The 25780-nt window shown below is 49.7% G+C and overlaps 2 protein-coding genes across 2 annotated transcripts; both read right to left on the bottom strand.

The window, feature by feature from the left end:
- Positions 1-12165: 12165 nt before the first annotated feature.
- LOC104338540 (keratin, type II cytoskeletal 6C-like) lies at positions 12166-16001 on the bottom strand. Its single transcript, XM_075445562.1, has 9 exons — positions 15477-16001; positions 14378-14592; positions 14142-14202; positions 13879-13974; positions 13579-13743; positions 13319-13444; positions 12869-13089; positions 12545-12579; positions 12166-12437 (listed from the first exon to the last, which is right to left on the bottom strand). The coding sequence occupies exons 1-9, from the start codon at positions 15984-15986 to the stop codon at positions 12166-12168; spliced, it is 1701 nt and encodes a 566-aa protein (XP_075301677.1). The 5' UTR covers positions 15987-16001.
- Positions 16002-20622: 4621 nt separating this feature from the next.
- Positions 20623-24466, bottom strand: LOC104338539 (keratin, type II cytoskeletal cochleal-like). Its single transcript, XM_075445558.1, has 9 exons — positions 23882-24466; positions 22906-23120; positions 22670-22730; positions 22407-22502; positions 22108-22272; positions 21848-21973; positions 21418-21638; positions 21085-21119; positions 20623-20984 (listed from the first exon to the last, which is right to left on the bottom strand). The coding sequence occupies exons 1-9, from the start codon at positions 24464-24466 to the stop codon at positions 20623-20625; spliced, it is 1866 nt and encodes a 621-aa protein (XP_075301673.1).
- Between the last annotated feature and the right edge of the window lie 1314 nt (positions 24467-25780).

The following is a 25780-nucleotide window of genomic DNA, read 5'->3' as shown; positions in this document are numbered from 1 at the left end:
TGCTTTTCATCACTGCCGAGCGTAAATTAGTGATCTTTACAAGCCACACTGGCAGAGCAGAGGGTAGACAAATGAGTACGATAATGTACTTATTGCTGTTAAATAACTCCTGCGCACGGGTTCAGTGGACACACAGCAGGGTAGTACAGTAGTACATTAAAAAATACAGTACTTACATTTAATAGCTTTCCAGATAGATAGATAAGCACACATAGGACTGCAATAGTAGATCTGGATCACTGGTTGCCTAAATACCTGCATAAGCAGGGCCCTAAGTCACTTAGAAAATGGAACTGAGATCACACAGACACGCTGATAAGAATGCCTTTCGTCCCACAGACTTTCTTTTTCTCCCACCTCCCCTCACAGGGACTAACGACAACCTTTTTCTGTGGCTGACGAAGGCAGTGAGAGATTCTGGGGCTAGAAGAAGAGGAAGAGAAATGTCAAAAACCTTATAATGGCAGAAAAAGGTGAAATGCTGGTGTTCTATGAAAGGTTTATGCTACTTTAATTTTTAGGTTCTCCAGCCTGGACAGCACCCTGCCTGCAAGAATATATTGTACTAATTATACAAACACTTCAAGGTGGGAGCAGGAATATGATCCCACATGTGTGATCTATGGTACGTGGAGATCAGACGGAGTTTCTCTCACCCAGATCTACACCTGAGTGAGGCTGAAAATTGCTGTTAGACCACAGAAAAAGTGCCCCATATCAGGGCATGTTCAGAATTATATGAGTTGTCAACTCTTCATGATAAAAGAGTGAAACTTCCTGATGAGGAAACTGTAATTAGACGGGGGTCTGGGAAGCCCCTAAGATGGGAGGGCTTTGTCCTGCGTAGACTGATGTAAGTGGGTACTGAGTTCAGCTGGTTGGGAATGCTTCTTGGGGGATCAAATGTTCTCTTGTCTTCAATAAACAGAAGGACTTTGTGGAAATCCTGTGGCTGGATTGCAAAGGACCAGGGTGGATCACAAGTGAGGGGGTGAGCTCAATGGACAGGTAAGGAGGGACTTGGCACGGTACCTGTCGTTGGCTTCTCTGTCAAGAGCTGCTCCATAATAGGGATGTAAGGAAATGACCAGTGGACCACAGCATTTCGGATGGTAAGATGCAAAACTGCATCTCTGGCTGGATGTGAGTGATTTCTTTTTGGGTGGAGGAAGGTCAGCAGGTAGAATGCAGTGGAGACCAAGAAGTCAGGGGCAGCCCAGATAACCTGTAAGAGGTTGGAACCAAGTGCTCAGTTCACAAGTACAGTGACAGTGAGGCAAGCTAGGGAAACATGGAGTGGGAAGTGGTGGAAAGCCTGTGAGGAGCAAGGAGAGCTGCCCCTGGAGCTGCCCACCTCTCTCCTTGACTGAGCAGGGAGCCTGCGTGATGGCTTTAGATGGGACCTTTGAACTTGAGAAAGCCAGAGTTTGGTAGGGCATGTAGTGATAGGACAAGGGGTAAGGGCTTTAAACTGAAAGAGGGTAGGTTTAGATGGGATATAAGAAATAAAATCTTTACGCTGCGGGTGGTGAGACCCTGGCCCAGGTTGCCCAGAGCAGCTGTGGCTGCCCCCTCCCTGGCAGGGCTCAAGGCCAGGCTGGATGGGGCTTTGAGCACCCTGGTCTGGTGGAAGGCATTCCTGCCCTGGGCATCGGGGGTTGGAATGAGATGATCTGTAAGGTCCCTTCCATCCCAAGCTATTCTATGATTCGATGAATTTTACCCAGTGCAGGGCAGGTCCCCTTCTGCTAGGAGTAGGTCACTTGCCATCTTGATCTTGCCTGTTCGAGACACTTGGAGTGTGGAGAGGGGTGGGCTGTGTTAAAGCTTGATTCTAGTCTTAGATCTGGAGCAGCAGGTATTCTTCTACCTTGCAATCCCGTTAACAGATGACTAATGTATATTTTTACAAAAGGCTAATTATTCTGGGTTAAAAGGAAGGTAAACAAGTCAATAATTTACTTGTAACCACCTATAATATTAAATTATCTATTCAGAAAATAAAAATCAGAATTATGACATCTGTTAATCTCTTATTTCCCCTACAAGAACGTAAAGCATCAATTTAATATAATGTGTGAAAATAGTGAGGTAATTTTTCTATTGCTGTTATTATTAACAACTACAGTGAGTGGATGAAGTAGAAGCTTACTACTTTTTTGACTTTATTGGCTAACCTAATGCAAAATACTGTGCTCTCTGATGCCTGAGATCTCTTCAAGGCGAGCAGGTCCTGGTTCCTCCACACATAGCAAACCTGCAGCTGATGCCCTTGAGCTGGGGCGTGTGGTGCTGGAGGAAGGCAGAGATGAAATCTCCAGAGGGTTTCAGGAGGAGGGTAGATATGCAGAAGGAAAAAAAAAAAGAAAAATGAGGATGAAGAGGAAACTGGGTTGAACTGTAAGTTAAATGCTCCAGGTGTCACGAGAAATCATGATTTTTTTTCTGCTGGGGAGCAGCTGCACGTAGAAAATAATCAATGTACATGTCAGCTGAGATATAAATAGAGGAGTAACATTAGGGCAGCTTCATGGTCACGAGCTAAACGGGACTAAGCAAAGGGAGTTGCTGAAACTTCAGTAGCTGACACCAGTGATCAGTGCTCAGAGGAATGGTCTAAGAGTTCGAGACTTTGGGTACGGCTTCTAGGAGGACCCCAGGATGAGCAGCTTGACCCGGTCCGGTTCGGCCACGAGCAGCAACAGGTAGCCGTGAATGGCGGGTTTGGTCTCACCACACCTGAGCTGCCGAGGCCATGGAGGGGGATGGAGAGGCTGGCCTTTCCTGCGCCAGGTTCAACCCAGTCAGCAGAGCCACGTACCCCAGTTTGCAAGGTTTCTTTTAGCACTCAAAGGCATGAAACATCCCAGCGGTCCTTTCCACTTTTACAAAATTTCAGGAAACACAAGAAAAGCCTTTCACGCTCGGTGGATCAGTCTTTCCTAGGTAGACAGGGAATCAATAGCTCAGTTGGCCAAAGAGTAAAGGTAGAGAACATGCTAAGAGGGCTGTGAAAAGCATCAGAAGACACTGTTTATAAATGAGAACAATTTTAATTACAGTCCTTCCCACAGGAAGTTGAAACAGCTGGAAATAATTCTGGCAGATGTTCAGAATCCGGTAAACAACATGATTACCTGCCCACAGAAGAAGTGAATCCCAGTGCTGCCTTCTCTGGGCAGTGTCATTAGATCTGGAAAGTTCACCACACCCAGTCGCACTTACGTACCACCTGGGCTGGCATCCCAATTGGCTTAGAGCTGATAATTGGTCCAATCAAGGTCAGACTTTGTGATCAATTGAGTAAATCACTCTTTTGACTTATTGGAACCTCAGTTGCTATCATTAGGTCTGCAGCAGCAACAACAGCATTCGCAGGACAACAAAACAGGTGGGGAAAAGGTCAAGCCACACAGAAACCACCAGAACTTTGGTTCTTCTCAGACTAGGCCTCCTGCCCAGCAAGCGAAGGGTCTTAAGAAAGTCAAGTGATGCCCAACTCTGACGGTAAGGATCTTGGCTCCTCTAGCCATTTGGGCTCTTTGCAGAGCTGGTGAAGAGAGACCACCACCTCCTGAAGGCGATTTCCTCTCTGGAGAAGCCATCCTTCAAGGTACCTTTCTTTCCCCATGTCATAGCAAAGTTGGACAAAGTCTCTTTTAGCACGACCTTACAGATAATGTATTTTAAAGAACAGCATTTCTCAGCCGAGAGGACTCTTCCTTTAGAGGGCTTCTGCCAGGTATATTGTGCGTGTCCGCAGTTTCAGACAACCCACTTTCCACCAGTCTCTCCTGGGTCTGCAATGGTCTGACTGGTGGCAGAAGTGACAAGAACGAGCAAATGAGTTTGACACGTAGGTACAAGGTTCCCCAGCATTCATCCTCTCAACAGACCTGTGGCATCATGAGATACCTTACTTTAAGGAGCACTTTAGACCATCATAAATGGTACTGTCACTGGAAGCGCCATCGCATCATGCTAGCTTTGTCCCCGTCCCATGCGCACACTTCTTTAACCAGACACCGAGGCCATACAGTGTCCAAAACTCAGGACCTGGTGCTGTCCCAGTGAATCACTTCATTCCTATCTCACAGCATCTCCTAGTTAGAGGCTCCAGTTCACAACAGCAACTGCACAACGTAGTTTGCCAGCCGAGCCCTTAATTCACCTTTTTCCAAAGAAGATGAGACCAGCAGCCACCTCACTCTTGCTGCGTGCCAGAACAGTGTCTGATTGCTTTTGGAGCACAGCCACAGAGCTCCACTCAGGTCTGGGCCGGCAGGTTTTGCCTGGTCGGTTGGGCACAGCTTGCGGAGGTCACCTCAGAGCCAGTGGAGCGATGGGCCTGGGGAGGGCAGGAGGCCATCGCCTCCCACCCACACTCTGCAGGACCACGCACATGGCATGCCTGCTAGTGCATGGCACTGGCCATGGGACAGCGATTCAGGGTACCACGTTTCGAAGCTGGAAAAGCTGTCTGGGGTTTGGCTGCCCGTCTCCTGGCCCAGGGGATCTGTTGACATGCTGGTGATGGATCTCAGGGAAGAGCTGGTGATGGAAGTAGCTTGCTCAGAGGCGCAGGCTGCACTGCAGCAGTACTTGTCACACCAGCGCACGACACCAGTGTTGCTATTTCTGCAGAAAATATAAGACTGTAGGATTTAGGGGAAGCTTCATAGGGCAACATTTGGTGTGGTTTGTCTCAGGTGGGAGAGTATCATAAAATCCATTGAGGCTGGTTTGATCACTCACAACCTTCAGACACTGCGGCTCAAATCGTGGTGGAGGGGTGAGGCATTTCAAATGAAGAACACAGGCAGTCCTGACAGCTGAAGAGGAACCCGTGATGAGCTGCCCACTCATCAAAGTTGTCTTGCAGCAAGGAAATTCTCCCAGGTCCACGTTCATCCTCTGGTTTGGGGAAGAAGAATGAAAACGTGCAGAGTGCTCAGCTCTGTCAGGGGACACACTGCAACTCTTGGCCACATCAGCAGGAAATTATCAGTGTTGCCACACGGCCCAAGATGGCTGGGACTGGAGTGTCTTGGGGATTGTCTCATCCATCAGCCATTTCCACGCTGGCCTGCAGCTGCATTTTGCTCGCCAAGGCAGAAGAATGCCAGTCCGCAGGAACAGCAGCAGAGTCGCAGACTGGAGCGACCGGTGGAGGCATGCCGCTGCTGGGAGGAGCCAAGCAAGCTGCAGACTGCAAGAAGTAGCCCTGTCACTCAAACAGTCATACTCTTGCCCAAAAATCACGCTAATTTCAATCCTTCCCATGCCAGAAGTAGTCAACAATACACAAAACTTTTAAATATAGTTATTTATTGTGACTGGAAACCTCAGCTGGAGCCATCAATCGTCCATGCTAGGTGCTGTACAAACAAAACCATTCACACATTGCCACCAAAACCCCTCTGGAGTCACAGGCAGCGTGCTGGCTCTCTCCTGCTGCAGCTAGACTGCTAACACTTCGCAGTAAAGAGTAATTTAGATCTACCTTTTAAGCGTTTAAAATCTTTTCTGAGCCCTCTAGTGGTACTCAGCACAATCTATAAAAAAACCCCCAGAGCACAGCTCGGTGTTAAAATAACCACTGAGCCCTCAGCATGGCCCAGCGACGCCCAGAGCCTGACGTAGCCCAGCGCATTTACCGGTGCTTTGGTAGCCTGATGCGGGTGACCTCAGCCATCACAGCCTGTCAGATCTAAGCTTGAGATAAATTACCCTGTCCAAGGACCAATTTTCCTACCTAATGTTCCAGAAAAGAGACCTAGCTACCTGCCCCTGAATGCCATATCCCACAGAAGTCTTTACAAGTGTAACAGCCAAAAAATAACAACTCCTGCCTTGAGAACAAAGGAGGCAATGTTTTTCTTGAGGATCTTGGTTTGCACTTTCTCCAGCATTTCTGGAGACCTTGGGGCCAGCACCTAGACTGAGGAGTGCCAGGAGGTCTTGGTTCAGGGTGACTCCCTGGATGCCAGCAGGTATGATGGAGGGGAACTAGCATATCTTTTTCCAACAAATAGCCTATTTTCACCAAATAGATTTGCTGCACCACCTTAGGAGCACTCAAAACAAAAGCACCTTCCCAGCTGAGAACTTCCAACCTGTTGGAAACACTTCTATTCCCACCGTTGCTGGCGAGATTTCTACCACAGAGCCACAGAAGCCTTTTCTTTCTCAGCCTGAGAACTCCCAAGCAAGCTGTGCTGCTGGCAGGTCTGACCATACCAGAGCCACCCTTGCTCTTGTTCAGCTGCTTTACTTCAGCTGGACAAGGCTGGGGCACAAAACCAGACCTTCTAACAGAGTATCAGGGTATTTCCTCTTTATGTGTCTGCAAGGAACTGGGCTTGGTCGGAGAGGTGGAAAGCAAAGGATGCAAGCCAGCTGAAGGGCTTGGTTCCTTGGCTGCCAGCCCAGCCTTTACTCCAGCAGACTTCAGACACCTGCACAGGCACAGTAAAATCAGATAACTTATTCTAGGGAATTCAGAGAGTGGTTTTGTGGGAGAGGAGGAAGGGAGGCTGCTCTGGGGGCCTCCAGGACCGGTATGAAGTGGCTATCCAAGTCTGAGACAAGGACTGGTTCCCGTTTCCATTGATTCTGACCCCATAGCAAACCCTTTAAAGATCAGGCAAGGCAGAGAACCTGTAGCTCCAACAGATCTGCCGCAAACACAGTTATTGGCAAATGCAACACGCCACTTGTCCTTTCATCTCTCATCAGGCTGTCACTTGTGAGCGATGACTGCACGAAGAATGCAGCTGGTCCTTCCTTTAGGTAGTGGTTTTCCACACAGCCTGAAATTTACATCTCAGCCTGACCCATAATTTATGGGAAAGTCAATTTGTCACTGACCTGAAGGACAAGAGCAAGTTCAGGTGTGTGCGAGAAGAGGGCAGTGTCCCTTGCACAGGCTGCAAGCCCTCAGGTGGCATCTTGTGGCCATGTCTACCCTATCTTCATCAGTTTGCAGAGCAAGCCTTGGTCCCCAGGCTATGGGAGATGCAGACTTGCTCCAACCCATGCTTCTAGTTAAGAGTGGATGCTGCCATGCCATGTCATGCCATGCCATGCCATGCCATGTCATGCCATGTCATGCCATGTCGTGCCATGTCTTGCCATGTCGTGCCATGTAGACTTTCAGCTAGGCCTGATGGGCACCAGCAATAGAGCTAGTCAGAAAATGTGGACTTTTGGGGTTGTGAGTGTAAACCTAAAGGAACATCAGCCCATTTTTAGGGCAGAGCCAGTGAGTGTGGGAGGAAGATGAAGGGCAGAGAAGCACCAACATCCAAGCCAGAGCAGGGGTGAGGAAGAAGAGGAGGAAGGGTCACTGTCAGCACCAGGCACAGATGATATGGTTGCCGTAAGTTCTGCATATCCTGCTCTACCTGTCCCAGTTTTAGCTGAGAAAGCACTGGATGAAATGGGGCCAGGAGGGAGCTGGAGGTGCACCACTTCCACTGGCATACCTCTCCAGGTCACCTGGCTGTGTGGGAGCAGGTGTTTTGTTCAGAGACACATAACACGGGAGCAGCGTGGGATTTGCTTGCAGTTCATTGAGCACTCACAGAGAAACAGGGCTGACATCAAACAGGAAGAAGGGCTGGCGTGAAAGGCGCTTGACAGTTGGCACAATCTGTACAGTCAAAGTTCGGGTGAATATTAACTGAGGTGAAGAGCCCAAATTCTCCTGCAAGGCCCTAGTCAATGCTCTGGGACGTGGACTTTCCGTCTGAACATGAGGAAGAACTTCTTCCCTCTGAGGGTGACGGAGCACTAGAACAGGCTGCCCAGGGAGGTTGTGGAGTCTCCTTCTCTGGAGATATTCAAGACCCGCCTGGACAAGGTCCTGTGCAGCCTGCTGTAGGTGACCCTCCTTCAGCAGGAGGGTTGGACTAGATGACCCACAGAGGTCCCTTCCAACCCCTACTATTCTGTGATTCTGTGATTCTGTGACTTCTTTGGATCCCAGTAAGCCGGTCAGCAAGATTCGCCCCACTGGCACAAGGCATCTCTGGACACTGACAACAGAACCAGTTTCCCTCACAAGGAACCCAAGACAAGAGCAGCCAGGATCCCAAGAGGCATGGAGGGAGGTGGTTTTGCACCTAGAAGAAAAGAACAGGAGCACAGCTTGCAAAAGCAAGCGGAAGAGCTCCACTTTGCTCCTCAGCTAGGGTTCTTTCATAGCTGCATACTTTTAGGTGTGTTTGTCAATGTGTTTGCTCACAGAAGCTTTCAGGTCTGTGACCGTTGGGTTTTAAATCTCCTCCCAAGCCCAGATATTTGGTGGTTATTGCTGCTTTCATGACATGCTGACTTCAGTCTCTTTCGAGAAGGTCGATGGGTTTTCCAGTGATTATTTGAGCTAGTTTTGAACTTAGACAAGTCAAGTCGGAGAGGAGTGAGCCGGGTGCGTTGCTGTTGCTGTTTGAAGTGTAAATAAGATAGCAAGGGATGCCGGTTTCTGCATTTAACCTCCTATAACCTCTCTGCACCTCAGTCCCATTGCCCTGAACATCCCATCCTTCAGGAGGTGAAGGACTCCAGCTGCTCAGGAGATAAGTGCCACGTAAATAACAGTATCAAGGGTGCAAAGGCAGATTATCTCTCTGGAGACGATGTTCCTATCCTTTCAGCAAAGCAGTGCCACTCATAAAAGCAAAGGTTTCCTGCTTACCAGCTGTTCATATCCGATACAGCTACAGAGTGGGTGAGTCCTCTCCATATTTGCACAGTGACCAACCCGAGGGAAGCAATCTTGATACCTTCTGAGGCCCTCCCATAATATACACGATTAGTAACAATTAAGAACTCATTACAGCTCTAATTACAGCCAATTTAATGCCACCTGGATTCATTCCCCAGTCAGCTCATAAAATATTGCAGCTATTATATTTCTTTTCATGCTCTAATGCAAAGAATATTGCACCACTCACTCCGACACTGAACGAGGTTCTGTGATAGACATCTGCCTGCTCTCCTCTCCTTCCAGCAGCTTCCTGCACGTGGCAGTCTATGGGCTATCTTCACACTCAAGTCCTGATATTTCTTCAGCACATGGCCAAGCTCCTCTTTGGCTCCACTGAAGGCTCTGCAGATTTCATCCAGTTTGCTTTTGGCTTTGTTGAGGGTGAGGTCTCCTTCCTGTCCCACTTCAGCAATGCCTGGTGGAAGGAAGAGCACCCTGAGTCCCACAGCTTGGACCTAACTGTCCTCTGGGCTGCAGGGCATCTGCCCACCAGTGGTCTTGTACTAAGCCAGCTGGTGACTGGAGAGGCTGGCAATCCCAGACTGTATCTCACAACCCTACGTTATTCAGATGTAGTGATGGAGGCTCTGTGGTAAACACTGAGTAAGACATTTGCTATCTCATTTTGCAAGCTAAAAATGATCTGAAAATGCAGGCAGGTTCTTGTGAGCACCTAAGGACAGCCCACAGGAGACTCTCGGGGACAGGTTTTATACTAGTACAGACAGCACATGCCCTTCGCTGTAGGAAACCAGAACTTACAAACCAACAAAAAAATATATTTATTCTATACTTTTCATCCTCTATGTCCAAAATGGCAACAGCTCTACCAAAAGATATTGAAGACGTATCATTACTTGGTCACGCTGAGGCTGTTTCACAAGTAAATCCACTCATTTTAAGAAAAACAGGCCCCTTTGCTGCAAATACTGATCTGCTCTCACACCGGAGCTAGCAGCCAGCACAGTGACCCGTGGAGCAGATGAAGGGGAGCCCAGTCACTGGGCTGTTACGATCTTTCATTCAAGCATGATGCACTTGAGCAATTAGCATTACTCCCTTTTTCATGAGCACAGCAGATGGGAAAGATAAACCCCTGGCCCGTCTCCAGGAGAAACTCAGGGAACTTTTAAAGAGCCTGTGGTTTTCTGCACGACAAAGCCTGCATCCTTGGCTTCCTGGTTTCAACACACCGATGATCTTCACCCTCTCTGCCACCCTCCCAAGGAAATCCCCGGGAATGCTCTAGGGCTTTGCACCATCTTGGTCTGTACCCATCCTTGGACTCCGCACTGGGACATGGAAGTACGAGATGACATCTTGGTCTCTCCCATCCCAACCTATAAATTTTAGAAACAGGAAAGTAATTGTTTATGGAAACAAGAGACTAAGACGTGTTATAGCCTGGTATGAACATCAGATTAAAACATCAGGTATGTCAGCTCAAAGAGTATTTTGGGCTTAAAAAAGAAAAGAGACACAACAGCCGCACTAGCTCAGATAAGAACTATCATTTCTTCCTCGTTTGCTTTGCTCATTTAGATGACAAGGACTCTGCGATGCAGATCTTCTCTGTTTCCACACTTTGATCGGACAGACGCTGAGCCTGCACCAGGACAATGCGCACACTGCAGGACCGTCAGGGCTGATTCACCTGCTGGTCCAGCTCTTGCTCCTCCCAGAGCTGGAGACGAATCCAGCCAAGCCTTAATCAAATTAATTTGGTTGCAAAGGGATGTTATTTAGAGACGGCTAATGACTACCCTGGCTGGGCAATCTGGAGGTAGAATAGCAGGTTTGAGTCTGTGTCTCATACTTTCAAGCTGCTTTTTTTCATGAGTAATTTGCATCCACACAGTGACTTCAGGCCTTCACACCGCTCTCGTAGGAGGCACTGGTGCCCGTGTGAGAGCCCTGCTCATCAGGCAGATGGTGCTGCTTGCCCTTGTGCCAGCCAAGCATGGAGACCAACCGCTCTGCATCAGCACATCAACTGCTCACCGCTGGAGTCCACACCCATTGAGGCCGCCGGGGCACCTGGGCGGGAGCTCCAGGCACCATCAGGGCTGAGCCGTTCGGTGACAGTGACAGGTTGGCTGCGTGTCCTCTTGGGGTGACAGCTGTGCAGAGGACTGGCGCTCACTGCCACATCCCAGTGGCCACATTCAAACCACCACATCCCAACAGCAGTGGTCAAACTACCCCAGTCCAACTGCCATAACTGCCCTGTTCAGACCACCGTGTTCAACCCATCAGATTCAGACCACCACGTACCAACTGCTGCCATTCATTGCCATGTCCCAACCACAGTGTTCCCACTGGTGGCCCTGCCTGCCTTGCTCCCGAGGTGTACATCAACCAAGGGCTGGACATCTCATCCTGCCATCACTGGGATGAGTGCAAGCCCCCCACCTCATGGCCACCAGGCTGTCATTACATGTCCCCTCCCATGCCATGATCCTCACAGCCGTGGCTCTCCCACCCCACAGAGAGATGGGGAGTCTGCTGTGGAGGAGCAAGATGGCACCTCCTAAGAGGAGGGAGAAGGGCCATCTTCCTCCTCCTTACCTCAGCTGGGCAGTTCATGGCGCTCTATGATTTTCACTGCAGGACAGAGCACCGCAGGCATTGCTGTTCCTTGCAGTGAAGAACAAAGCATGTTTTCCCTCCTTTGGGAGCCATGAAGTGATAAGACAACACAATGACATCTTTTCATTTGTCTGCAATTTATTGGTAATGAAAGAACTCAGAGGAAAGGGGTGCTGGTAGAAAGCAACCATGCTGTAGGGTTCATGCAACAGAAAGTTTGCAATAAGGCCTTACATACATCAGGTGTGAAGGAGATGAGGGAAAGGAACCTACAAAATATTAAAGCTGCCAAATTACTCCACCAAGGGAAGGTGGATATCTCTAGAGAGATATTTCTCACTCCTAAATCTGACTATGAGACATTATCACGTTTCTTCTGCTTACATGAATTCCCGATATAGCTGAAACAAGCATGTGGGCAACATGCAGGACACACAGAAGTTGCGAGGAAAACACGGCCATTGAAACAAAGACCTTAAAAAGTGAAAGGAGAGCAGCTTTATACACACTCCTCCTCAGCCGGAGCAGCACTGCATGAGATGCTTGGAAAAGCTCTGCAGTCCCTGGTGCCCACAAGGGAGGTCTTTCACCTGTGGAGACTGGTGGAACTCAGAGAGGAGCCAGGCTCTGCGAAAAGGACGGTGTTTCGCTGCAGATCTCCCCTTGGGCTGGGTGATTGGGGGAAGTTATGAGCGATGTGGGAAACAGTTCATTTCCTTGCTGGATGCTGGTGCTGGATGGAAGGGGCTGTGCTGCTGGCTGGAGGTGGGAGATGCTGCTTTCCTTGGAGGGACTGAGGTCAGGGCTCAGTATTTTACACCTGAAGATTTGACCGTTGTAGTTGTGACACATCTCCGCACAGAAGAGGATCCACCCCCTGCAACGAAGTTGCCACCTCCGGAGCTGCACACTCTTCCACTCCCAGAAGAGAAGCCACCGCTGAGGATTCCTCCTCCCACACCGCAGTTGCCTCCAACGATGTTTCCTCCTCCGACCACACATACTCCTCCTCCCAGGCCACTGCCGGCTCCAAAGCCACCAACTCTGCCTCCACCAATGGTGGTTCTGCCTACCACAGCTGCAAGAGAAGGACAGGCTGACCATGCATCAAGAGACAGCCTGGGAACCCTCACGAAACCCAGGGCAAAAGCCATTCTGCAGATAAGGTGGTGGACAGATACTTACAGACATTTACATTGGATGGGTTATCTCCACAGAGCCTGTGTAGGGAAACGAACACAAGTTGTAATTATACTATAATAGAAAGTAATTAAGCTCGGTGCAATTTCCCAAGTGCCCCTTTTATTTCCTGTTCCATTTAAATCAATCAAGAACACAGAGAAATATTCCCTGTGGGGAACTTGTTTCTGTTTCAGGTCTAAACACTTGGGGAAAAGAAGGTGGTAAATCAGACTCCAGCTTTACTTGGGTTCTGAGAGGTGACTGAACCTCAGTCTGTACCAAGGAGAGACAGTAGCTATGCCAGGCCGACCTGACAGCGGGTCTCACCTGTTCTCCTCTCCCTCCAGCAGCTTCCTGTACATGGCAATCTCCACGTCCAGGGCAATCTTGGTGTTCAGCAGCTCCTGGTACTCCTTCAGCAAGCGAGCCAGCTCCTCCTTGTCTTTGTTCAGGGCACATTCCAGCTCTTCCAGTTTCCTCCTGGCGTCCTTCAGGGCCATCTCACCCCGCTCCTCGGCCTCGGCAATAGCTGCCTGCAGCTGCTGGTTCTGAGGAAGCAAAAAGAAAAGCAGTTTCTCAGTTCCCATCTGCACACCCTGTGCCAGAGCAGCCCTCGGGGCACGAACTCGACGCAAAACAGGGAGGAACTGTCAATCTCCTGCAAAGGACCTGAATTTCAGCGACTGCCTTGCCCTCACCCTCTCCTTAGCACACCACCCAGCTCCTTCATGACCCGGCCTCATGCCATTCCCCAGCGAGATGCTGAGGAACCCCTACCTGCTTCTTCACGTTCTCAATCTCAGCCCGCAGCCTCTGGATGTTCCTGGTCAACTCCTGGATCTCTATCTTGGTGTTGCGGAGGCTGTCCCCATGCCTTCCAGCAGTGCTCTGCAGCTCTTCGTACTGACAGCGTGGAGACAAGACAACCCGTCAGTGACACAACAGACCCAGGACTCGCGTGGTTCCCCTGCTCTGCGGCAAGGAAGGCAGCCATCAGCAGAGACTGTCCCAGGAGCCCTGACCGCTTCCCAACTCACCCGGCTCTGGTACCAGGCCTCAGCTTCAGCCCGGCTGTTCTGCGCAATCTGCTCATACTGGCGCCTGACGTCCTCGATGATGCTGTCCAAATCCAGGTGACGGTTGTTGTCCATAGACACCACCACGGACAAGTCCCGGCTGATTGTCTGCATCTGAGACAGTTCCTACAACCAAGACAGGCAGCCCAAGTGACTCTCAAGCCCAAACCCGGATGGCCACCCCGTCCACCCTCCATGTCTTTGGCCACCACACACCTCCTTTGCAACTCCAGCCAGCCCAGGGGAAGGGGGAGCTCTTACCTCCTCGTAGATGTTCCTCAGGAAGTTGATTTCGTCGGTCAGAGCTCCCACCTTGGCTTCCAACTCTACTTTAGTCATGTAGGCACAGTCCACATCCTAAAGGAAAGATCACGCAGGTGGACAACAGATTCCTCCCATCCCACAAGAGCCGTTGGCAGCCAATGCCTCCTGTTGGAAGCTGCCTGTCCTGCTGCTGCCTCTTCCTATGTCTTTGTAGCCTGTCCCCCCCCCACTCCCTCTCTCCTGGTGCCTCTGTGACTCACCTTCTTGAGCACCACAAACTCGTTCTCAGCAGCGGTGCGCCTGTTGATTTCGTCTTCGTACCTGTTGAAGGGGACAAGATGAGACGAGTCTCTTGGACTGTTCCTCAGCCAAGCGGTGGAACCCCCCTTGCCTCTGTGGATACCACGGTCCCACTTCTAACGGGCTCCAGAGCACAGGGAAGACAGTGTGGACATCTCCCAGCTGGCTCAGCTCTCCTGGCTGAGGGTGCACTTACTTGGTTTTGTACTCCTCCACGTACTGCCGCATGTTCTGCAGCTCTGACTCCAACTGTCCCCTCTGTGACAGGAGAGATTCCAGCTTCCTCCTCAGGTTCTGGATGTAATTTTCAAAGATGACATCGAGGTTCTTCCTCGGCCCTGAAGGCCCTTGCTGCTGGAGGAGCTCCCACTTGGTGGAGAGGACCTTGTTCTGTTGCTCCAGGAAACGGACCTGAAAGCCCACAGAGGTGCGTGTGAGATGTTCACCAGGGGAGACATCACACTAGTCATACCTCCCAATTATTTGGGACAGCAAGGGAATCATTTACCGAATCCCCAACAGGACCATAGCTAGTTCAAAGACAGTTTTCCAAGAGGAAGATTCCTCCATTCTTTGTCGTTGTTTTTCATATATCCTTGCATTTGTCCTCTTTTCTCCTCCTACATTTCTGATTCCATTTTTGATTATCTTTTGGATTGATTACATTCCAGGTTTGCAGATTATTATCATTTCCAATTGGGAATTTTGACCCACATTAATCTGCAGAAGAATCAGTTCATTTTTCACCTTCCAATGAATGAAATCCCATATGTTTCAGTAGCAGAGAATGTTCCTCTTATCAGATACAGTAAGTATTTATATATATGTCCAATATTTAAAAAAAGACAAAGCACTTTTATAATCAGTGTTCTGCCGGTGCAGACAGTCTAAAGAATACTCATCTGTACTTGAACTTAGATAAGGAACAGTCAGGAATGAATTGAAAGTTCATTCCTACATTCTAAGTTTCTCAAGAAGAAACTATCCTTCAGAAAGTGCAGACTTATAGAACTGCTTATTATAACCAAGTATATCATGATCACTTTGGCCTGACTGCACAGAGAACACTACAGAGAAAAGCTAAGACGAATTTGGACCAACCAAACCTAGAGAAAGTCTTTTTTTTTCCCTGTGGATGTAAAATTTTTACATTTTCTTAGGAAGACTCAGTGATAGCACTGCCAGCCTTCCAGACCTGCCAACACTGAGCTGAGAAGGACAGAATTTCCCTCTCCACAGCACAGGAAAGTTCCTCAGAGTACCCATCCCAAGAAAATACAGTTCCAGCCTCTCACCTTGTCAATGAAAGAGGCAAACTGATTGTTAAGGGTCTTGATCTGTTCCTTCTCCTGGCACTTCACTTGTTGGATCTGAGGATCAATGTCAACATGGACTGGCCGCAGGAGGGTTGGGTCAACCTGCACCGGTTGGATGCCTGCAGGGAACCCAGGACCACCTCTCACAGGACCACCAAAGCTGCCTATTCCTCCACCAATGATACCTCCTCCAATGCTGCCAAATCCTCCTCCATAGCCTCCACCAAAGCCACCAATTCTACATCCGTATCCACCGCCATAAGAGCCACCCATGGAAATTCTTCCGCTGCCACCCAGGTTGTGGAGGCTCCTGCTGCTAAAACCTCCACAATATCCACCGCCTCCAATTCCCCTGGACGTGGAGAACGAGCTATAGCTGATCCTGCTTCTGCCCCCGCTTCCTCCGAAGCCACCACCAATGGCAGAGCAAGAGCTGTATCCCCTTTTGCTTCCGCCTCCAAAGCTTCTGCAGATCGACTGCCGAGACATGGCTGTTTCTTCCAAGAGGTGTTGAGGAGAGCAGGAAGACCAACAGAGCTGTGCTGCTGAGGGATGAACGCAGAGAGAAGTGTGCACAGTCTTCTCTGGCTCCACAGCTTCAGGCATTCTCTTTTATCTATTTCTGGAGGTGGGCTGGGTCTACAAGGGCGTGAAGAGGAAACAAATTTACTGTCTTCATCAGCTTGGTGCGGTTAACAGATTTTTGCCAAATTGTTGACTCCACCCAGAAATACGCTTTGCAATGCAGAAGAGAATAAAAGAGCAAGAGCATTGAAACAGGTCTCCATGAGTAAGTGGACTCTCATATCTTTGTGGCATCTGGAAAACTATGTTTTATAGTGATGTAGTCATGTTCTTCCCTCCTCCCACCTTTCTGTGCTTTCTTAATGATTCCGCAGTTTGTCTGGTTCCGGATCTTTTGCACTGACGCTCAACGTCAGGCAAGCATTCTGGTGAAAACCAACTAGAATGAGACTTTCACAGTTCCCCAAGCACACCCCAAATCTCATTCTGAAGTGGAAAATTACTGAAGGCTTTCCAAGAGGCAGTTTCCCATTGTAGAGCAAGAATACCACGCGTTAACATTTAACAGCAGTTGGTATTTTTTTTTAATCCAGAAAGGTGGGTGCCTGGTTCCTCTCCTCGGACCATCAGTTGGGATGGGACAGCCATTCCTGCAAAATGTGTCTCCCAGAGTCTCAGACAGCCAGGTACTGAGACGCTGAGCACCAGAGCAGAATGAGCAAGAGAACAAGGATGGCCAAGCTCCTTCCTGGTGCTTTTCAGATGGCCACAGGGGCTGCCAGACCTGCAGAGGGCTGAACGGAGCCTCAGACACTGACTGGGGTAATGATGACTGAAAACAGACAAATAGCAGAGAAACGCAGGCAGCGATAGCAGTGACTTGCTAAAATGTTTTCTTTTTTACTGAAGTTGCTAGGCAAATAATCGGGTTGAGTTCATCATACTTAATTGTTTTGAAGTGGCAACTAAAAGATAGAAGCAACTCTGATGGTTTCTTAAGTAATAACATTTAAAGTACTGCTGCAAAGGAAGTGTGCTGTAAGAGGTGGGACATCTTCGGCCACATCTTTGACCACAGTAAAACTGAGGTGGGGCAGAGAAGGGGTGCTGACAAAACTCACTGTAGAAAAATGTATTTTTAAGAAAACAGCTGCTGCTTCACACTAGAAAACAATGATGTTTAATTTCATGCACAAGTTATCTGGCTGTGAAATAGGAAATTCACCTGAAAGACATCTTGCAGATGTTGTCTGGGTCTCATTAATCAAATATAAGCTTTACCTACTTGTGTGAAATTTAAGAAAAACCCAGTATTTCCCTAGCACTTAGTGCCTGAAAATCATCAATGAATGTCAAAAGAAATCTATTTTAACGCCTTCTAAGCATTTGAGCAAACCAATATTGAACTATATTTAAGCTTCTGAAGTGGAATATATATGGGTCTTTGAATTTTTGCAATCATCCGTAAGACTTGTGCAACTAAATGTAGTTTGAAAGTGTGACGATGTGGCCTGCAGCCACAGACAATTCAAAGCTTTTGAAAAACCAGCCCAGAGAATCACTTTCAAAAGCCACCAGAGGAGTCAGAAACATAAATGCCAGTGCCTGTCACTGAGACAGAGCCTGCTTGACACCACAGTCTCTTCACGGAACGGGGTGTAGAGGAGTGGAGAACATTGTGCTTGAGGGACTCAAGTCATGGTTGGCCAAGAGCTATACTGCCCTTGAAGGAAACAAGTCACAGTTGGCCAAAGGCTATCCTAGCCTTGAGCGAGACAAGTCACGGTTGGCCAAAAGCTATCCTACTCTTGAGGGAATCAAGTCATGGTTGGCCATGAGTTCCCCAGATGTGGGTGACCTGTCCACTGCAACAAGCAGCAGCTGGAGAGGGGGCAGCCATGCCTACAGCAGGGAGGGGACCCCTTCCCGTTCAAAAGCAGCTTGAGTGAAGAGGGTCTTGTTTCCAGTTGTTATCCCCAGGGCAGAGAGTTAAGTTCTCCAGATCATTCTGCAGTCCAGTGCACTCGCTCAGGATGAGCAGTGGCAGGGAGGTGGAGGGTGGCTCGGTTTCCCGTCCAAGAAAAGAGGTCGTCTCCTCTCACAGCCTCCTTCCAGATTGCCAAACGCCCGGTAGCTGCCTTTCTCGGTAGGCAGCATGGAATGGTTGTAACATCCCACGCGGCGGCTCCATGACGAGGGGGAAGATCTGTCAAGTCAGCCAAATGCCTGGATGCTGACCACATTCAGCACAGGCAGATAAGACGCCCAGATTGAGTCACTCTGACGTCTTCAGACAAGATGTGAAGATGATACCAAACCTGGAGTCACTGCAGCCTCCTCCAGGTAAGACTAAATACCATGCCCGGGCTCCAGCCGTTCCTTCAGATATCTTACGCAAGGAGCTGTGCACAGCAAAATCATCAACACCGGGCAAAATGTGAACTCTGCAGAAAACGTCGATGGAGACCAAGCCAGGCTGCAGCTTCAGGTCTCAGACAGCAAAGAGCTTCTGGCAGCTTAGAGGACGATGTTGCAATGACTCCTCACAACGATGCCTACAACGCCGCGTTTCAGATTTTAAAGCTGAGAAGAAACAGAGTCTTAAAACTGTGAACAAAAACAGGTGACTCTTGCCCCAAGCCAAAGCCCAAAGTGCTCTTGGCACAGCCCCAGCTTCTCAGAGGCATTGCCTTCTCATCGTCTTCTCTCTGGGCCAAACCCAGCCGCGCTCCCCAGCTCTAGCACACTGCTGCTGAGCCTCACAGGGAGTGCAAGGCCCTCTTCCATAACCGCTCCCTGCTGCCTTGCCGGGCCTTTTGCTAGGTCCACAGCTTCCTGACCTGCTACGGGGACACTGGTGGCTCACAGCAGGTTGTTGTGGGACTCCTAAGCCACTACTGAAAGCGGTTTCTGTCTCTTTGATCTCTGCTTGCGGTGGAGGAACCAAAGCATGGTGCAGATCAAACACATGAGCATTCTTCTCCCATACCCCCTCCTCGAGGTGGACCAAACCTCTCCCTCTTGCTCTCAAAATGAAGAGGAGACCCTGGGACCACTGATCAACTTTTGAGGGAGCTGATGTGTGCCCACGGTTTTGGGGTGAATCTTGCCTTCCCAGCCCTTTGTGTTCCTCCTGCTGGCCAGTGAAGGGGAGGAGGAGTCAGTGGCCCTCAAGCAGTCGTGGTGCTCGTAGGGTGCCGAGCTGTGCAGCCTGCCTGGCCACAGCCTGCCTGCACACCGGTGGGTAGGTGCTTGGCCAGCGTCCATATCCATGCTTACAGGCAGCTGTAAAGCTGTCCTCGCACCTCTGTCCACAAGACCGCTGCCATCTTCTTCCCCTAACACAGATCAAAGTCTGCTCCACCTGGAGATGATCAGAAGGGAATGTTGTGAGTGGGCTGTCAGCTGCGTTGGCTGGTACAACGGCCAAGCCACGAATGCTACGAGGGTGCTCCGGCCTCGTCCAAATTGCTGCACATTGCTTGAGTGGAGCATCCAGAACCCCCCCACGCTAGGTACGGGCTTGTGCTTTCAGACATTGCAATGGCTGACAAGAGTCAGGAGGCATCACCCATGCTTGGACGCTTGCCTGCCTCTCTCCACACACCCACTGAGTTCCCTCAAAGCACAGTCACGGCACACTGAGCAGGAGACCAGCCCACCCCTCCCCACCAAGGTGCTTCCCTAACTGCTAAAACCACCTTGCCTGGAAGCGGCTTCCAAAGCAACGAGACAAAGACATCATGAATGTTCTCTGCAATTTATTGAGAATGGCAACATCCCGAGGAAGGAGGACATACCACAAACAGAAGAGGAAGGGAGGTGGGGACAGTACATCTCGTTCCATGTCACAGGGGACCTGGTGCTGAAGAGCAAGCTTTGTTCTCCTTCGACAAAATCCACGTGTGCCTGAGGTGTTACCAGGCATCATGGAGAGCAAGGACAAGGGGAGGTGGATGCCAGTGCTCCAGAGAGAGCTCCTGCTTGCAGCACACCTGGGGCTACCAGGTGAGCAAAGCTGCCCAGGTGCTGCACCCCGGGGCAATGAATCCCTCTGGCCACCAGCCGAGAAGATGCTCCCTCCCAGCTCTGCCAAGGGACAAGTCCCGCCTGCCCCACCTCTACCCTGACCCCAAAGGCTAGTGAATGGAAGCGGCAGGATGTACTGCATGCAGAAGCACCCCAGGGATATGGCCATCGAGGACGGGACACGAGGACAGAGGAGGAAAGAGGAGCTCTATACACGTTTGCCACGAGGCAGCCAGAAATGTACAACACGCAAGAAGGGCAGAGCGTTTCCCTCCCGTAAATCAGCTCTCCGTGCTGGGCTTCCACAGGTGAGGCGTTTCTTTGTTCAGGTGGTTATTTCATCACTGGGCTTGGGGCTAACGAGCGGCTCGCCAAGGCTGCTAACGGGACACGGCGTTGCCACGAGACTGCCTTGCTAGGACCGAGCCAGGCAGAGGAGCCGGTACGTGGTGGGCCATGAGGGACACAGTTCGTTTCATTGCAGGACACCGGAGCTGGATTCAAGGAGGCTGGGCTGCTGCTGGGAGAAGAGAGGAGAGGCTTCTTTCCTTTTCCAACCTGGCTTCAGGGCTCAGAACCTCACTCCTGAAGATTTGACGGAGGTGGTCGTGACACATCTCCGTACGGAGGACGATCCCCCACCAGAGCTGTAGCCGCCACCTCCAGAGCCGCAGATCCTCCCACTTCCAGAAGAGAAGCCACCGCCGTGCACTCCTCCTCCTATTCCACAGCTGCCGCCCATGCTTCCACCTCCGAAGCCTCCTCCTACTCCACATACACCTCCTCCCATTCCTCCTCCCATGCCGCTGCTGCCTCCGAAGCCTCCTCCCATGCCGCTGCCGCCTCCGAAGCCTCCTCCCATGCCGCTGCCGCCTCCGAAGCCTCCTCCCATGCCTCCTCTGCCTCCAGTGATGGTGGTCCTGCCTACCACAGCTGGAAGAGAAGCACAGGTTACGTGCATGTTGTCCACTGGCAGACTGTAGCTCCAAAAAGATGTGGTCTGCTACCGCTTCACAAGGACACTGATACTTACAGACATTGACGTTGGACATGCCATCATTGCACAGCCTGTGAGGGAAAACAGGACCAGTTAATCCTACGGGAAGTGCACATTTCTTCACCTGACAATTTCCCTTTCATTTACAAGGTATATATTCTCTATTCTTTCTGAATTTCCCAATTATTCTTTAAAACAAATGACCAACCTTGAACTTAACTTTCTTATAAGAAATGTGGAAAAAATACTTGAGGCTATTATTTACAGCGTGGTTGATATGAAACTTATCTTTAGAGTGCATGCAAAGATTTTGCCCACACGTAGTAAAATCTGTGAAGAATTTAGTCAAATAGATACGAAGAAATGTACCTGTTCTCCTCTCCCTCCAGCAGCTTCCTGTACATGGCGATCTCCACGTCCAGGGCAATCTTGGTGTTCAGCAGCTCCTGGTACTCCTTCAGCAAGCGAGCCAGCTCCTCCTTGTCTTTGGTCAGGGCACATTCCAGCTCTTCCAGTTTCCTCCTGGCATCCTTCAGGGCCATCTCACCCCGCTCCTCAGCCTCAGCAATAGCTGCCTGCAGCTGCTGGTTCTGAGGGGTAAAAAAAGGCACTTTCTCAGATCTCATTTGGTCACTCAGGATCAGCCCTCAAGCCCCAATGGAGGACTCAAGGGGAAAAAAAGGGTAACATTTACATGAAGTGAACAAGCATTGGTTGATCAAACCATTTCTGCCCCATGCATGGTCGTTCCTGATCCAAGCTGGTTCCAGCATCCCATAAGACATTAGCCAACCCGTACCTGCTTCTTCACATTCTCAATCTCAGCCCGCAGCCTCTGGATGTTCCTGGTCAACTCCTGGATCTCTATCTTGGTGTTGCGGAGGCTGTCCCCATGCCTTCCAGCAGTGCTCTGCAGCTCTTCGTACTGACAGCGTGGAGACAAGACAACCCGTCAGCGACAAAACCGACCCAGGACTCGCGCGGTTCCCCTGCTCTGCGGCAAGGAAGGCAGCCATCAGCAGAGACTGTCCCAGGAGCCCTGACCGCTTCCCAACTCACCCGGCTCTGGTACCAGGCCTCAGCTTCAGCCCGGCTGTTCTGCGCAATCTGCTCGTACTGGCGCCTGACGTCCTCGATGATGCTGTCCAAATCCAGGTGACGGTTGTTGTCCATAGACACCACCACGGACAAGTCCCGGCTGATTGTCTGCATCTGAGACAGTTCCTACAACCAAGACAGGCAGCCCAAGTGATTCTCAAGCCCAAACCCGGATGGCCACCCCGTCCACCCTCCATGTCTTTGGCCACCACACACCTCCTTGCAACTCCAGCCAGCCCAGGGGAAGGGGGAGCTCTTACCTCCTCGTAGATGTTCCTCAGGAAGTTGATTTCGTCGGTCAGAGCTCCCACCTTGGCTTCCAACTCTACTTTAGTCATGTAGGCAGAGTCCACATCCTAAAGGAAAGATCACGCAGGTGGACAACAGATTCCTCCCATCCCACAAGAGCCGTTGGCAGCCAATGCCTCCTGTTGGAAGCTGCCTGTCCTGCTGCTGCCTCTTCCTATGTCTTTGCAGCCTGTCCCCCCCCCACCCCCTCTCTCCTGGTGCCTCTGTGACTCACCTTCTTGAGCACCACAAACTCGTTCTCAGCAGCGGTGCGCCTGTTGATTTCGTCTTCGTACCTGTTGAAGGGGACAAGATGAGACGAGTCTCTTGGACTGTTCCTCAGCCAAGCGGTGGAACCCCCCTTGCCTCTGTGGATACCACGGTCCCACTTCTAACGGGCTCCAGAGCACAGGGAAGACAGTGTGGACATCTCCCAGCTGGCTCAGCTCTCCTGGCTGAGGGTGCACTTACTTGGTTTTGTACTCCTCCACGTACTGCCGCATGTTCTGCAGCTCTGACTCCAACTGTCCCCTCTGTGACAGGAGAGATTCCAGCTTCCTCCTCAGGTTCTGGATGTAATTTTCAAAGATGACATCGAGGTTCTTCCTCGGCCCTGAAGGCCCTTGCTGCTGGAGGAGCTCCCACTTGGTGGAGAGGACCTTGTTCTGTTGCTCCAGGAAACGGACCTGAAAGCCCACAGAGGTGTGTGTGAGATGTTCACCAGGGGAGACATCACACTACTCAAACCTGCTGCTTATTTGGGACGCCAAGGGAATCGTTTCGCAAATCTCCAACTATGGCTTGTTCAGACACCCAAGTTCCTAAAGTGCATGACAAACATTATTATACTCTGGGTGATTCTGAGCTTCTTATTTTGGAACAAAAAGAAGTTTCCAATAGAAAAGAGCATCCCCATTTTCTACAGCATCAGTCTTGGACGTTGCTGTAATCTTTGCAGCAGTGAAGTCAAGAAAAAGAAATTTTTTTGCATGTTACTAACTGCACACAAATTTTCTTCCAAATGATTCCGCATTTCTTTGGTTTCTATTTGAAATAAAAATAATGAAAATGTATTGGAAAGATATTTAACACCCTTAAACAGAAAGTTTCATCAGAAAGAAAAGCACAGTAGTGAGAACTCTTAGGACAGCCAAGTATAAGATGTTGACTTCACCCTGCATCACTACAAATTAGGCTGAAGACACCACTCGGCAAGCGAATCTGCAGAAAGTCCTGCAGATGTTCTCTTTAATCTTCCCTTAGCATGAAAACTTTGTCTATTTTTCGGTATTGCTTCACGAGACTTTAATAATAACTTGCTACTAAGGCATCAGTCCTGCAAACTTTAACAAGTACTTAGTGCTAAGAAAAAAGAATTCCCTTTCCACACCACAGGAAAGTCACATAAAATGCCCACCTCCAAAGAAACACAGTCCTAAATTCTCACCTTGTCAATGAAAGAGGCAAACTGATTGTTAAGAGTCTTAATCTGCTCCTTCTCCTGGTTTTTGACTTGCTGGATTTGGGGGTCAATCTCAACATGGACCGGCCGCAGGAGGGTTGGGTCAACCTGCACCGGTTGGATGCCTCCAGGGAAGCCAGGACCACCAGCGCCAACCACTCCTCCACCAAAGCCACCAGCTCCTCCACCAAAGCCACCCATTCCTCCACCACCCATTCCTCCACCACCCATTCCTCCACCAAAGCCACCCATTCCTCCACCACCCATTCCTCCGCCAAAGCCACCCATTCCTCCTCCGTAGCCTCCACCAAAGCCACCCATTCTGCCGCCATATCCTCCATAGCATCCACCCATAGTAATTCTTCTGCTGCCACCCAGGTTATGGAGGCTCCTGCTGCTAAAACCTCCACAATGTCCACCTCCTCCACCTCCCCTGGATGAGGAGTACGAACTGTAACTGATCCTGCTTCTGCTGCCACCTCCTCCAAAGCCACCACCGATGGCAGAGCAAGAGCTGTAGCCCTTCCTACTCCCGCCTCCAAAGCTTCTGCAAGCAGACTGCCGAGACATGGCTGTTTCTTCCAAGCAGAGTCAAGGTCAAGAAAAGCAGGAAGACCAATGGAGCTGTGCTGCTGAGGGATGAATGCAGAGAGAAGTCTGCACAGTCTTCTCTGGCTCCACAGCTTCAGGCACTCCCTTTTATCCACTTCTGGAGGTGGGCTGGGACAGCATGGGTGTGAAGGTGGAAACCAATTTATTATTTTCATCAGCATGGTGTTGTTGACAGATTCTCAGTTGAGCTTTACCATATTTGGGCCTGCCTGGAAACACACCCTGCAATATAGAAATGAATAAAAGAACAAGAACATTGAAACAGGTCTCAATGACTAAATGGACTCTCCTATCTTTACGACATCTTGGAAGTCAACTTTCATGATAATGCACTTTTGTGCATCCCTGCATTGGATTTCCAGCCTTCGTTAATTATTCCCAATAATTCCAGATACAGATCTTTCCAATCAAAGCTCCACTGTACCAGAAGTTTTGATGAAACCCAACAATTATATAGCTTTCACAATTCCTTAAACACACCCTAAATCCCCTTTTTATATGTAGAATTGCCTTTGGCGTTTTAGAAGAAGTTTCCCAATCTTGAACGGGAGCTCATGACACCAAAGTTTGAAGAGACTCAGCATATTCTCCTGCTAGAAAGGAATTACGTCTCCTTGGAGTGCATGCGGTGTCACTTTGAATGGGAGTGTCTTCTCCCTGTGTGTTAAATTCCCTCCAACTGTATCTGCCCAGATCTGTCACAACTGACTGGGACCTTGGATGATGCTGGAGCGGAGAGAACAAGACAGCTTGAACCATCACGCTCCCTGCCCTGCTTAGGGCAACGGGGAATGACGACCAGTGGAGGAACAGAGATACACGTCGGGCAGCTGCGTCGGTGATGGTGGCTGGGGACAGGTAGACAAGCACTACAGAGGCAGAAGAACAGATGAACGATTCAAGGCGGTGAGGGGGTCCCACTGCTCAGATGAATGTTGCTGACCTCTTGCTTGCCTGGTTCTTTCAAAAGAGAAGAAAACTGAAGTGGAAAAACAAGTTCAGAGATGGAGCTACTACAACTTCTAAGGCACAGTATATCCTCCTCCTAATTTCAAATATTCTGTTGGGAAAGGAACATACTTTAGAAATGTTTTTTGTATGATGTATCTGAAATAAAGAAGCACATTTTTGGATGGCATGTAAATAAAATTTTAAATAACTAATCATAAGGTTCCAGACCATGATAGCAAACATGCACTGATGCTGACGTACAGTGTTCTGACGAAGCTAGATTATAGGAGCTGGATAAAAGGAAACTGAGGTCCGTAAATG

Source organism: Opisthocomus hoazin, chromosome 32 (genome assembly GCF_030867145.1).
Source record: "Opisthocomus hoazin isolate bOpiHoa1 chromosome 32, bOpiHoa1.hap1, whole genome shotgun sequence".
Lineage (NCBI taxonomy): Eukaryota > Metazoa > Chordata > Aves > Opisthocomiformes > Opisthocomidae > Opisthocomus > Opisthocomus hoazin.
This window is presented reverse-complemented; position numbering and strand designations above follow the sequence as displayed.

Bases quoted from the DNA above. Each gene is read 5' to 3' on its own strand.
- LOC104338540 (XM_075445562.1), bottom strand. From the start codon at position 15,986: ATGTCTCGGCAGTCGATCTGCAGAAGCTTTGGAGGCGGAAGCAAAAGG. The intron at 13,744-13,878 runs GTAAGAGCTCCC...TCTTGGTTGTAG, and splicing joins TGAGGAACATCTACGAGGAG to GAACTGTCTCAGATGCAGAC. The intron at 13,090-13,318 runs GTAGGGGTTCCT...TTGCTTCCTCAG, and splicing joins TTGAGAACGTGAAGAAGCAG to AACCAGCAGCTGCAGGCAGC.
- LOC104338539 (XM_075445558.1), bottom strand. From the start codon at position 24,466: ATGTCTCGGCAGTCTGCTTGCAGAAGCTTTGGAGGCGGGAGTAGGAAG. The intron at 22,731-22,905 runs GTAAGTGCACCC...CCCCTTCAACAG, and splicing joins GTGGAGGAGTACAAAACCAA to GTACGAAGACGAAATCAACA. The intron at 20,985-21,084 runs GTAAGTATCAGT...CTTCTCTTCCAG, and splicing joins CATGTCCAACGTCAATGTCT to CTGTGGTAGGCAGGACCACC.